We start from the raw sequence: 12,848 nt of genomic DNA, 5'->3' as shown, positions 1-12,848 counted from the left end.
TTGCTTTTCTGATGACCCAACAGATGTTGGCAATTTGATCTCTGGTTCCTCTGCCTTTTCTAAATCCAGCTTGAACATCTGGAAGTTCACGATTCGCATACTGTTGAAGCCTGGCTTGGAGGATTTTGAGCATTAGTTTGCTAGCGTGTGAGATACGTGCAATTGTGCAATAGTTTGAGCATTCTTTGGCATTGCCTTTCTTTGGGATTGGAATGAAAACTGACCTTTTCAAGTCCTGTGGCCACTGCTGAGTTTTCCAAATTTGCTGGCATATTGAGTGCAGCACTTTCACAGCATCATCTTTTAGGATTTGAAATAGCTCAACTGGAATTCCATCACCTCTACTAGCTTTGTTCGTAGTGATGCTTCCTAAGGCCCACTTGACTTCGCATTCCAGGATGTCTGGCTCTAGATGAGTGATCAAACCATCATGGTTATCATGGTTATCTTTTTTATATAGTTCTTCTGTGTATTCTTGCCACCTCTTCTTAATATCTTCTGCTTCTGTTAGGTCCCTACCATTTCTGTCCTTTATTGTGCCCATCTTTGCATGAAATGTTCCCTTGGTATCAGATTTTCTTGAGATCTCTAGTCTTTCCCATTCTATTGTTTTCCTGTATTTCTTTGCATTATCACTGAGGAAGGTTTTCTTATCTCTCCTTGCTATTCTTTGGAATTCTGCATTCAAATGGGTATACCTTTCCTTTTTTCCTTTGCATTTAGCTTCTCTTCTTTTCTCAGCTATTTGTAAGGCCTCCTCAGGCAACCATTTTGCCTTTTTGAACTACTTTTCTACACTTTAGCAAAATATTTTCATATTATTTAGTTAGCTAGTAACACTGATAGAGTCAACAAATATCAAGGTTCTACCACTTACTAGCTGGGTAAGATATTTAACCCATTTATAAAGTAAGGATTCTATTAGTTATCTACCTCTTGGGGTTGTGAGGATTAAATGGGTTAATGCTTTTTAGAATGAAAGTAAAAGTAGTTCAATCATGTCCAACTCTTTGCGACCCCATGGACTATACAGTCCATGGAATTCTCCAGGCCAGAATATGGGAGTGGGTAGCCTTTCCCTTCTCCAGGGGATCTTCCCAACCCAGGGACTGAACCCAGGTCTCCCTCATTGGAGGTGAATTCTTTACCAGCTGAGCCACAAAGGAAAGCCCAAGAATACTGGAGTAGGTAGCCTATCCTTTCTCCAGCGGATCTTCCCAACCCAGGAATTGAAACAGGGTCTCCTGCCTTGCAGGTGGATTCTTTACCAACTGACCTATGAGGTAAGCCCAATGCTTTTTAAAGGCATACATAAAAGCTCAACAAGTACTTACTTATTTTCTAGATAGGCCATCCACTGTCTATCCATACTGTATTTATCTTATGGCTTAGGGCAAATAACTGATCTTTTAATTCACTCTTACCCACGAATAGTGGGTCCATGATATAAACTGAGAAGTTGGTTAACAAATATGATAAAGCATTTAATAAACCTCCAGTCTTAAAATAAATAAAGTTCATGATTAGGATATTTTCAAGTATTTTTCTTTATATCTGTTTCTTTGTCACTGAGTCTAATAACAGAGTGTCTGTAAATTTTAATTTTTGTTTTATATATCTAACTTTAAAATATGAATGAAGACAAAAGCACATAGTAAAAACTGTATTATGTTTCTCCTTTGCTTCTCAAAACACTATCTAGATTCTTAAAATCTTAACTCTGAACCTCTTTGAGTAAATAGGTAACTGGGAAGTTAATAGGTAGCGATGGTGGCTAAGTCCACACACTGGAAGATAAGGATATTTGCAATGAAGAACTAAGTTGAACTGTAAGGCTAAAGGACTTATACAATGCTTTTAAGGTATTTCACAAGTGGTAACAAGTTAAATTACTCTCATTTTCAGAAAATATAAATTGTGAACTTTTTTTTTGGTAATCAGGGTTTTTTTTTTTGTTATATACTTCAGCAGGATCAAGCATTTCATTATCATTATTTTTAAACCCAAGAGAATATTGTCATACTTGGGGATCCATATAATGGGACCATTTTATAGGTTAAATGAAGTTGTCATCAATTAGCACTTATTAAGGGTTGAAGTTACTAATACTTGGGGCCTTTAGGGGATGGGCTGGGAGATTTATATGAACTCTCAGATCTCAGTACTAGGTTTGAGAGGGTGTCAAGTATTTGGTAGGGATAGCTAGCATTGAGAAACCCTGAATGATGACTATTCATCATTTAAAACTCAGCATAAACGTCACTTATATTTCTGTGACTTCCCAGGAAGACACTGGGACTTCAACTCCCATGCTACTGCAGCACTTTGTTCACTTTCCTCCTTACCTAAAGTTGCTGCTGCACTGCATCTCTTTGTTCTTTCCCTTTGGGTTATGACTGCCTTCCAGGCAAGATTTATGTTTTATTCATCTTTGCATCCCCAGTGCCTGGCTGACTTTATACACACAACAAATATCAGCTGAATGCATTAACAGATAAATTACTCTTTGGGAATGTTATGGCCAGAAATTCATGTATGTGACAAGTAGGTTTTATTACTTAAGATCTGATTTTAAAAAGGTAAATATACATTAAACTGCTAGTTACATGGAACAATTTTCCAGTCGTGCCAGGGAATCTCTACTGTAGTATCTCTAAAGTATCTCTAAGTGAAAGTTCAGGCTATATTTCAGGTTCAAAATTAAAAAAAAAAAACAAAAAACAAAGGAAAAAAAACACTTTCAAATCCAAAAGTAAAAGAACTTTTGTTTTTACTTCCTTATTCCTCTTTTAAGTATATATACATTTATTTTCTCCTAAGTTGTTTGTAAAAACACTTTAGGTATCTATAGGATATCTACATTTTCTAAAATTTAAATGGTATTCTATTTTATTGGAAGAGGTATGATTTGTGGAACATGATAGCACTAGGTGCTTTAAACCATAGTCTGAAGGACTAACAGTTCACAGCTATTTAAGTAAGGCCTTGGTAAACTATGTTTCATAAAGCTATCAATAATCAACTTTATCTAGTGACTATACTTTCCCCTTATATATTCTTATCTACTTTAATACAAGTAGAAAACAGCCAGAAAATTCTGGGACATAAAAAAAAGAAGAGTTGATATACATTTGTTTGAGCAGGCTCCAGGAGTTGGTGAGGGACAGGGAAGCCTGACGTGCTGTAGTCCATGGAGACACAATGATTCGGACACGACAGAGCAACTGAACTGAATGCTTATCTAATAATATGTAGTCAATAAGTACTTGTGGAATGAATGCAGAAAAATAAAAATCTCGTGATGAGGCAGGGGCGGGGATAACGAAGATGGCAGGCAGAAGTTTACTGCAGAAGTTTACAATGTAATAGTAGAGAAAAGCAAAGGTGCAAATACCTTCAATTTATGACAGTTCAAAATAAGTGCCACCAGGGTAGTATAAATGAGGAGCACATGAAAAAACAGCACATGTACAGAGAATAATATAAAGCATGATAGGTAGGGTTCTATTACTTAGGATCGTTTTGGGCAAAATTTTCCACACTTAATTATTACTCATTATTACCAAAAAGCTGTAATGAAATAGGGTGTCAGTTATAAAGTATGTGATGACCAATCTTTTGGGACCACAGGAGGGAGGCATATGGCCATGGTGAACAAGTAAGGCAAGTAAGTGGAAAGAGAAAGTTAAAAACAACTTTCTTTCTCTTCAGCTTCCACTGATCAAATCTGCACTTATCAGCAAGGATCCTGCCCTTCTCCTAAAACTGGAAAGCAAGGAGTACAGAATTCCAATTAAATCTATTCATTCTTGTAAGAGGACCATAGACTTTACTACTCTAACACTAGGCAAATTTATCTGCAAATGGTTCAGCTAAACTATATCAATTCTGGGTTACTTTCTTGGTCATGCATGGAAAAATAGGAGTCAGATAAAAAAAAAATATCCTGGGACATGGTAACTCTAGGCCCATCTTTGCTTTAAATATGTTATGTCCTTTCTATTTAAAATCCACTCAAAATTTACCACTTCTTATAAAAAAACAAAGCAAAAATTGAGATGAAATTTTACCCAGAAAAGTCCATCTAAGATTTTTTTAATATCTGAGAAATACAGAAATTTGATTTTAAGTAAGTTAACAGTTAAGTATTGATTAAAAAAAGAAAAAAAACCCTCTTGAACTACTTCAGTTTGGCAACCTGTGATACACAAAAATTACATGTGATTCAAAAAGGGGTCTATGTATCGTTAAGTTAAAACACTGCCTTTGGAAGGCAATTATTCTTGCTTACCTTTGGAAAATTTAGAGTAAATTTTAATGTCATGCCTTATATTGTTGAGATTCCACTTGGAAGCACACAACAGAAATAGATCAAAGATTCAAAAGCTCTCAGGTAATTTTCACAACCAAAAAGCCTAGGAAAAAAAACTGAGATTCCCATACCAGACATAAACTCCTTCATCAACGTAAGAGAAGACTTCTTACCATAAGTTGGGGTGCTTTCTCGTCTTCCTTGACTACTTGATCTTCCCTTTTCATATTCATAACAATACAAGACAGTGTCTTCCTCGACAATATTAAACCTCTTTCGATATTCTTGATCCAGAAATGAGTTTGGTGATTCAGATCCCTTATGCACTGGCTTGCCCACCATGTGTCCTCTGAGGTCTTCACAAGGGAGGTTTCCTTTTTCATCCCTAAAGAAAGGGTAAAGGAGAAGGATGTCGGGAAGTGTTAGGGAGGTAAAATGGCAGAGGGTTTAAAGTAGTAATAATATCCTTCCTGTATATCTTCTGATCTTTCCAAGCTTTCTTTGATGTTTATAGGGCAATTTTTAATCATTCCTATTTTGCAGGGAAAAAAAAATGCCAAGACTCAGAGAGGTTGAATGACTAGCCTAAAGGTTACACAGGTAATAAATGACACAGCTAGACATGGACTATGGATAATCTAACTCCTGCTCTAGTTCATGTTCACCATACTATGGCATATAAAAGAAATCATCTCAGCACATAAATTGCTTTTACTGCTTAAGAAAATAGGTATAATATTAACAATGCTAACAATATAGGCTGCTTCTGCCAGTTCATCTAACTGATTCATGGTAATATTTGCACTGCTTAAAAACATAGATGTATTTAAGAACTACCACCTCTGTGAGGGTACTGTGACCTTAAGAACCAAGTTAGCACTATATAAAGTGGTATTTTAAGAATTTCAAACAGTTTGTTATTAATAAAATAACCTTAGTGAAAAGAATTACACTCTGTATTTAAACGGTATATATCTAGTTTAATAGTAAAAAAGATATGTTCCTGGAACTCATTCTAAATGGATATATCAAAATTTCACTACATATTAGCAACATTTCTTGTGGAGAGAGGGTGGAGAAACTTGATCATATACAGAATTTAAGAATGGGATTTAAGATGATGACAAGATGATTTTTTCTTCTATAGGATTCTGAAAAGAAAAATCTCTAATAATTTATGAGATCCCTAAAACTCTTACTCACACAAAGTATTAATCACACAGCCCAGGTGATTGGACCCATAATGAGTGGTGTTTCAGTAGAAATATTCCATTTAGGATTAGTTAAAATGAACTTTGTTTATCTTATGATAATTTCACTAACCAGCTATGAAATTTTTATTAGAGAAGCTCACATTCTAGAACATGACTATAAATGCAAATGCAGTATTTCTTTCTTCATGGATCATTAATTTTATTTCTTCCAATTTCTATTTCCAGTTCTACCCTAAACAGAACCATGAATCGTATCAAACCAAATAAAATTTAACTTTATGTTAAATGCCAAGGGTGAAATCTTAACTCTACAGAATAAACTGAATTAAAACAAAACAGAGAAAAATACCAAATTTTAATTGATCTACTAAGTCTTATGAGATGGTGATGAGCTTATAAATGCCAATTCTAAAATATGAGTTTCAGTTCAGCAAAAATACTATACTTTTATACTACAGTATACTATATCTCAGGTATACGTTGGGTTTGTCCAAATGAAGAGAACTATATTCTTATTATTTGAACTATGTAGAAAGTAGTAAATAATATTCAAGAAGGAATCAGCAAGCTGGCACTCCTTAATTTTTTTTAAATAAAAGTGTTGCTACTTACCAAATTGTAACTATGAAAGTTAGTTCTTAAACAAGAAGAAGGAAATATAAAACCCAGGAACATATATTTTCGGCTAGCTAAAAACTTTTCCTGAACAAATTGCCTGGCACTTCTTGTTAAGTCAGACCTCTAGCAAAAAGAAACTGACACTGCAATTAGCTTGGAAACAGCCCTAATGAACCTGGGGCACTGGAGAAGGTTATGCCTCTTTATAAGTGGGCAGATGTTTCTATCAGTCCTGTGACATTAATATTAATGCAGCTGAGATCAGAGGGTGATTCAATTCTCACCACACTCTTTATAGGGATACACCCTGTGGTAGAAAATGGGAAGGGCTGGTATTCCTGATTCTATCATGATATGAAAGAGGGGCCTTATGCCAACAAAGAAGATTTATTAGACATGTCTATATGGAATGCATTTAATAAAGCTAAATTAAGAAAAGTATAAACCAAAACCAAACTTTACAGTATAATTAATTGATACATGACTTGCATATACAAGTGTGTGTGCCTATGTGTATATGTACTCATATTCTGCATTCTGTCTTTTCGTTCAGTCGTATCCAACTCTTCATGACTCCAGGGACTATACAGTCCATGAAATTCTCTGGGCCGGAATACTGGAGTGGGTAGCCCTTCCCTTCTCCAGGGGACCTTCCCTATCCCGGGATCGAACGCCTGTCTCCTGCATTGGCAGATGGACTCTTTACCATTTGAGCCACTAGGGAAGCCCTATACAGCTACCAGTTCAGTTCAGTCACTCAGTCGTGTCTGACTCTTTGTGACTCATGAACCGCAGCACGCCAGGCCTCCCTGTCCATCACCAACTTCCAGAGTTTACCCAAACTCATGTCCATTGAGTCAGTGATGCCATCTAACCATCTCATCCTCTGTCGTCCCCTTCTCCTCCTGCCTTCAATCTTTCCCAACATCAGGGTCTTTTCAAATGAGTCAGCTCTTCGCGTCAGGTGGCCAAAATATAAAAAACCTACGCTTTTGCTCTAAAATGTGTTTAAGGGAATCGATGAAAAGCTAGAGCACTGCTTCATTGTACTATCTTTATATTTAATGGCTCATAGTAAAATTAATGAGATAAATTAGTACTTAAACTTCATAGTTGTGCAAGATTTATAAATCCTTAGTTTTCAAGATAAAATAAAGAATTTTGGTTAAGTATGAAAGTTCACTATCTACTTTGATACTGAAATTGTATATAGTCATATAATAAAAAATGGACTAAACTTCACTCACATCATATATATGAGTGTTTTCTCTCTCAGTGAAAAAGTCATTTTTGTGATCACATTCTTTTACTGGAATAAATGTGTTTGAAGAATGATAATCACATGAAGAAAAGTCTATTCCTAGCATTTTTAAGGTTTTTTGGTTTTAAGATGAGAAAGCTCTTATTATTCACAATTCAAATTATCACCGAAATGCCTATCCTATAAAGACAAATGTTTTAAATGTAGGAAAAAAAGAAATGCTTAGATGAGTTTAATTAGATGAATCTTTCATCATGAAAATAAGGGGGAAAATGCCATGGCCGTTACTATAAAAGAATGACAAATGCAAAAAGTTTTATGACTATAACTTCAAGTGAAATTAGAAAATGCTGATAATTTATATGAGGCTGTGGTACAAAGGGACTCTGATGTATGTATTTTCTAACTGATATATCAAATGACTGTGTGACTAGGTAACTAATAATTTGACTCAGAATACAGTTAGAACATTCTGTTAAATTACATGCTAGACTAAGAATCAATTAAAGTGAGAGATAAGACTCTAATTATGAATTTTCCTGAAAAGTATGGAGCATTCAAGCAATACTACCAAAACAAGTACTGTGGTGTTGATACTTTAGTCTCTTGCATTCTGTTTTTGTAAATAGCACATTTAAAGCTTTTTATTGACTTCAATTTATTGCCTTCATATCTGCACCACACTTGGAGGACAGAACTAAATTCTTTAAAACTCTTGTCTTCTGAAGTACATTTTAAATATGTTGTCTAGGAAATACTGTCTTTATTACAAGTTCCTCCCTATCCAAGAGGCAAGGAAAGAACATAAAAAAACTGCAGAGATTTGCTAAAAAATAGTTTTCTGATGCTTATCTGGACATGTGGCACTCTGACAAATAAGGTCTTTTAAATAATCATTTGTCCTGAATAAAATCTTTCCAATGAAAACAAACCAAAAGAGGCATTTCCTATGTGAAATACACATGCTTTTATTGTTCCTTTTACAGGAATATTTAAAAAGTCCAACACTACCTTAATTAAAATTCAACTTACATTTGACTAGGATATCAAATCAATTTGTACAACTGATTGTAAATCTAACATGAGTATAAATTATATATTAGTAAGATTTTTGAAATGCCAGCTTAGCAAATTATATCTTCTCACAAACCATGTTCTCACAACATTTAATTTTAAAAAAAGACCTTAAATGTTTTTAGAATTGGCTGTAGTTTTATTACTAGACGACAACACAGGATTTGCAGACATGCCATGTTGTCATGTAGCATTTAGACTGTTAAATGTCTGTAGCATCATAGCCAATAGAATGAAGCATTAGATGTATTAAAGTAAAGAACAATGAAAAGTAATTAAAAAGAGGAATTTCCGTGCTTTGATTTACTAAAGAATTTTAATATTAAGTATAGCTTGAAAACATGAGACATTAAATTATTGTTTTTGAATGACTGCACAACTAATTTAAAAACTGAATCAAATACTTTGTGATTGGTATTAATTATCTCCATTTAGTGCTGGCCTTTTCCCATAATTTTTGTATTCCACAGGCTGGAAACCAGAATGCTTTTGGACAGAATGCATGATGGCACAGAATTATATTCTTCCACCTGCCAGGAATTTCAAATAGGAACGTGGAACATGAAATAGAGATACAGCCTCCAGAAACCTGAAAATAGACTTTAAAAGCAACTCATTCTCTTTGCAAACTCTTTCTACTTTCTGAAAGAAAACATTAATGAACTAACCAAGTGGAAACTGTAGATACAGAGGTATTGGGGGAAAATACACTCTCTCTCATTATCATCCAAGAAAAAAAAAATTCTTCCTAATTACATACATTTAAGAAGGCATAAAAGTTACCTGTAACTTTCTCATTTAGAGAAAAAGTATGGAATGCTGCAAAGTAACCTGAGATTTCTTTTCTTTGTCAAAGAGCCTCAATAATTTTTTTTCACTTACTAAAAAAACCCTAAATTGTTACTTTTATATTAGTTTCCTATTATTTCCTATTATATGAGATAATGTTTATAAGACATTTAATGTAGAGTGTTTAATACAAATCATGGTTATTGATATTAACTAGAATACAAGTCTCTAAGTTGTTGTTTAGTTGCTAAGTCATGTCCAGCTCTTTTGTGACCCTGTGGACTGCCAAGCTCCTCTGTCCATGGGATTTTCCAGGCAAGAATACTGGAGTGGGTTGCCACTTCCTCCTCTGGGGGATAATCTCAACTGAGGGATTGAACCTGCATCTCCTGCATTGGCAGGCGGATTCTTTACCACTGAGCCACCTGGGAAGCCCACAGTCTCTATAATGTAATGTTTTTTTCCAGAATGTGCTCAGAATTCTTAACTGAGAAAATATTCAAGGTGTTCCATGAGAATTTACTTCACAGTTTTCATGTACTGAGGTCAGTCTTTAGCTGGAAGCTACACAGAACAAAACGATGGTTAGTTTGATACCTGGGAATATATGGTTCTGCAGGAGGAGGGGGGATGTAGAGATCCTGAAGGGCAGAACTGTCTCTTTTGGTGGGTGTACTGATGGTGCTGGAAGGCGTGGCAACGCTGCTTGTGGGACTTCTAGGTATAAGAGGCTGGTTAAAATGAAAAAGAAAATACATACGCACACAAACAACACACAAACAACAACAACAACAACAACGACACATAGTTATCAATTTTAAGTGATCTATTTCTACAAAGTTTTTAAACTTGGCTGAAATCAAGAAGTATGTTATTTAGCACATGGATATTCCTTTGAATCTTCAAAAACAAACAGATTTCCATTTAGTTCCTAACTCACCTTATTGTGTGGCATAATCAGTTAAAGCTATTTGTAAGGTAATAATATCACGCAGTGTTTCATAATGGAGAGATCTATCTCACAGTTAGAAACGTATTTGAATTTGCTTTGTTAGAATTCCACTTTTGAAAGAAAGATAATAAAGACTAACTTCCAAAAGAATGAGCTCACTTATATCCTGACTGATTATACAAGAAAGATTATTTCAAATCTTTTCCCAAAAGAGATACATTATACTCCTAAGTCAGTAGAAAGTCACAGATTCTCAGAAAATGTTACAAAAATAGAGTATGAAAGGCTAATATGAGAATATTTCCTAGGAAAATGTACTTCTTCCATAAATATAAACAATACTGTCTTCTCAAAGTCATTTTATGGTACATCTTCAAAAGTATGGTGATTAGTGTGACACAATCATTTCACTTGTCATAGGCACACACATTTACCATTGCTTAAAACAACTTTTAATTGTATACCTATAGATCTTATTTTCATGCCTGTATTTACCTATTAAGTAAGTTTTTTAAAAATTAAGATATTCTATTTACTGAATTAAGCAATACATCAGGATGCATTAACTTATGAACACTCCCAATTCTAAGCATCATAGCATTTGGAAATGATACTGTCGTTTGAGAAATTACTCTAAAGTGAAACTAAAATTCACACATGTTCATGTTTATCTTACAGATACCTGACTTATTAGCTACATATACAATAACATTGAGAAATAAGAACTTCAATGTAATCGCAAACAAAAATGATGATCACAAAATGAACTGCATCTTCACATGACAAGATGTTGCCATTTTAGCCAGTATGAAAACACTTTTAGGATAGCTGTATATAGACCCATAGTTCTATTACTTTAACATGTATTGCTGGACACTTAAAAAATGGCATAGTACAACTATTTTATATTATGACAATATTTTTTTACAGATAAACAAAATTTGTTCAAAAATCCAAGCATAAATACAATGTACAATGTAGGTCCCTGGGGTAGGCTACATAGTTTATGGCTTAGTTCATGGTTTTTGACCTTCCTTTTTACACAGCTCACCTTAATAGCTTGAAATCACACATCCTGCCAAAATGACGGTTAAGTTTTAATCTATGTGAAATAGAAATTAAAGAAAGAGAGAGAGAAGGGAAAAATAATTGATAATTTATTTTGGGATTCTAGAATATTGTATCTTATATGATATTTAAAAAGTCTGGAAGTTTACATGTCGAAGAATTTTGATATATTTTGAAAGCATATGGTAAAGACTATGTTGTTTATGTTTAAATATGCTGACTTTGGAATAGCACTAAGTTAAATTATGTGTGTCTTTTAGAAACAAAAATTTTGGCAATGGGAAATTCTGAAATTTATATAGGTAATCAGGAGTAGCCTGTACAGATGAACACCATGAAGCCTGAGGAAATAAAGAATTATATCATTTCTAAGAATGTATTACAAGTCTCTCCAATATATCTTTGAATGATAGGATCTTTAGGTTAAGTGTGATCTGTAATGTGACTGTTTACAAATTTTTCCTGTCAGGATATCTTATTATTAAATACAAATGACACTAAACAACAAATCTAAACAAAATTTCATAATTATAGAAATGTAAAGAAAACATTAATTACACAGTACATTACTTGCCAACATTTTCTATAACTGATGCACTGTGAGAGAAAAACGTATATTCAGTATGCTTTTTAAATGCTCTAATATGCTCTTATTTTAAATTATCTTTAACACTATGAGTGAACTTAAAAACAAGTTCTAAAAACATAACATTAAAAAAATAATCTAAACATTTTTTATTCTCTTTCTTCTTTTCTAGGATTACTAAATTCTGAAGACTTTTCTCCTTTTATTTTACCATCTGTAGAACTAAAGATAATTTCTCTTGGTATCTATTCCTGTCCTCCCCAAAGAGGTAGGAAGGAAGGAAAAAAGGAGTAGTAATAGTCAGTGATTACAAGTGAAGTGTGAGGTAAGGACCAATAAAAGTATTTTCTTCTGCCTGGACTGTTACAAGGATTGTCTATTTAGGGTACTTGATCCTTCTCCTTCCAGGAACTTTAAATATTAGTCGTGTCAACTTCCTTCAAATTGATATTTTCTATAGGTTTCTATTTTCAGCACAAATTTGCTATTAATGTTCTCAGCATAGTTAAATTAGCAGCAAAAATGTAGAAGAAAAAGACAGATATACTTAAATAACAGGTTTGATTGTCTCAGCTGGTTCAATTAATTCAAGTGGTTGGAAAAAACAACTTATTCTTTCAGAGAAAGAAGAAATTAGTCGATTCTGTTAACTCTACTTACTAGTTATTTTATTAACTGGTAAATCATAGAAAACATTTAAATTGGTTTATCATGCAGATGTCTGGCTGGTTAAATCAGTATGCCTTGTACTAAGTATAAGACACATGACAAATAATAAATTTATTCAGTATATTTTTATCAAGCTAATTCAAACTAAAAAGTAAAAATTATTCTTGAGAATATTTTAAAGAAGACATTAAGCAATGGAAAAATAAAGTATGGCAAAATAGAATCTTCATGGGAAAATGGAAATAGCTACTTAACCCCAAAGGAAATTTGTGATCATTTATAACGCCTTTAAAAAGCTCTAAGTT

The 12,848-nt window shown here is 33.7% G+C and overlaps 1 protein-coding gene across 6 annotated transcripts in view; it reads right to left on the bottom strand.

Moving 5' to 3' along the window:
- The window catches only part of CNKSR2 (connector enhancer of kinase suppressor of Ras 2), a 286,090-nt gene that overhangs the window by 105,901 nt on the left and 167,341 nt on the right, over positions 1-12,848 (bottom strand). For all 6 annotated transcript variants that reach the window (XM_086387243.1, XM_086387241.1, XM_086387240.1 and 3 more), the window contains 2 exons: positions 9,866-9,999; positions 4,486-4,697 (listed from right to left, as the gene is read on the bottom strand). In XM_086387243.1, coding sequence (XP_086243369.1) covers positions 4,486-4,697; positions 9,866-9,999 — 346 coding nt within the window. The remainder of the gene's footprint in view (positions 1-4,485; positions 4,698-9,865; positions 10,000-12,848) is intronic.

This window comes from Bos grunniens, chromosome X (genome assembly GCF_055505025.1).
Source record: "Bos grunniens cultivar Pamir isolate PY7600 chromosome X, Bosgru_T2T1.0, whole genome shotgun sequence".
NCBI classification, from domain to species: domain Eukaryota; kingdom Metazoa; phylum Chordata; class Mammalia; order Artiodactyla; family Bovidae; genus Bos; species Bos grunniens.
This window is presented reverse-complemented; position numbering and strand designations above follow the sequence as displayed.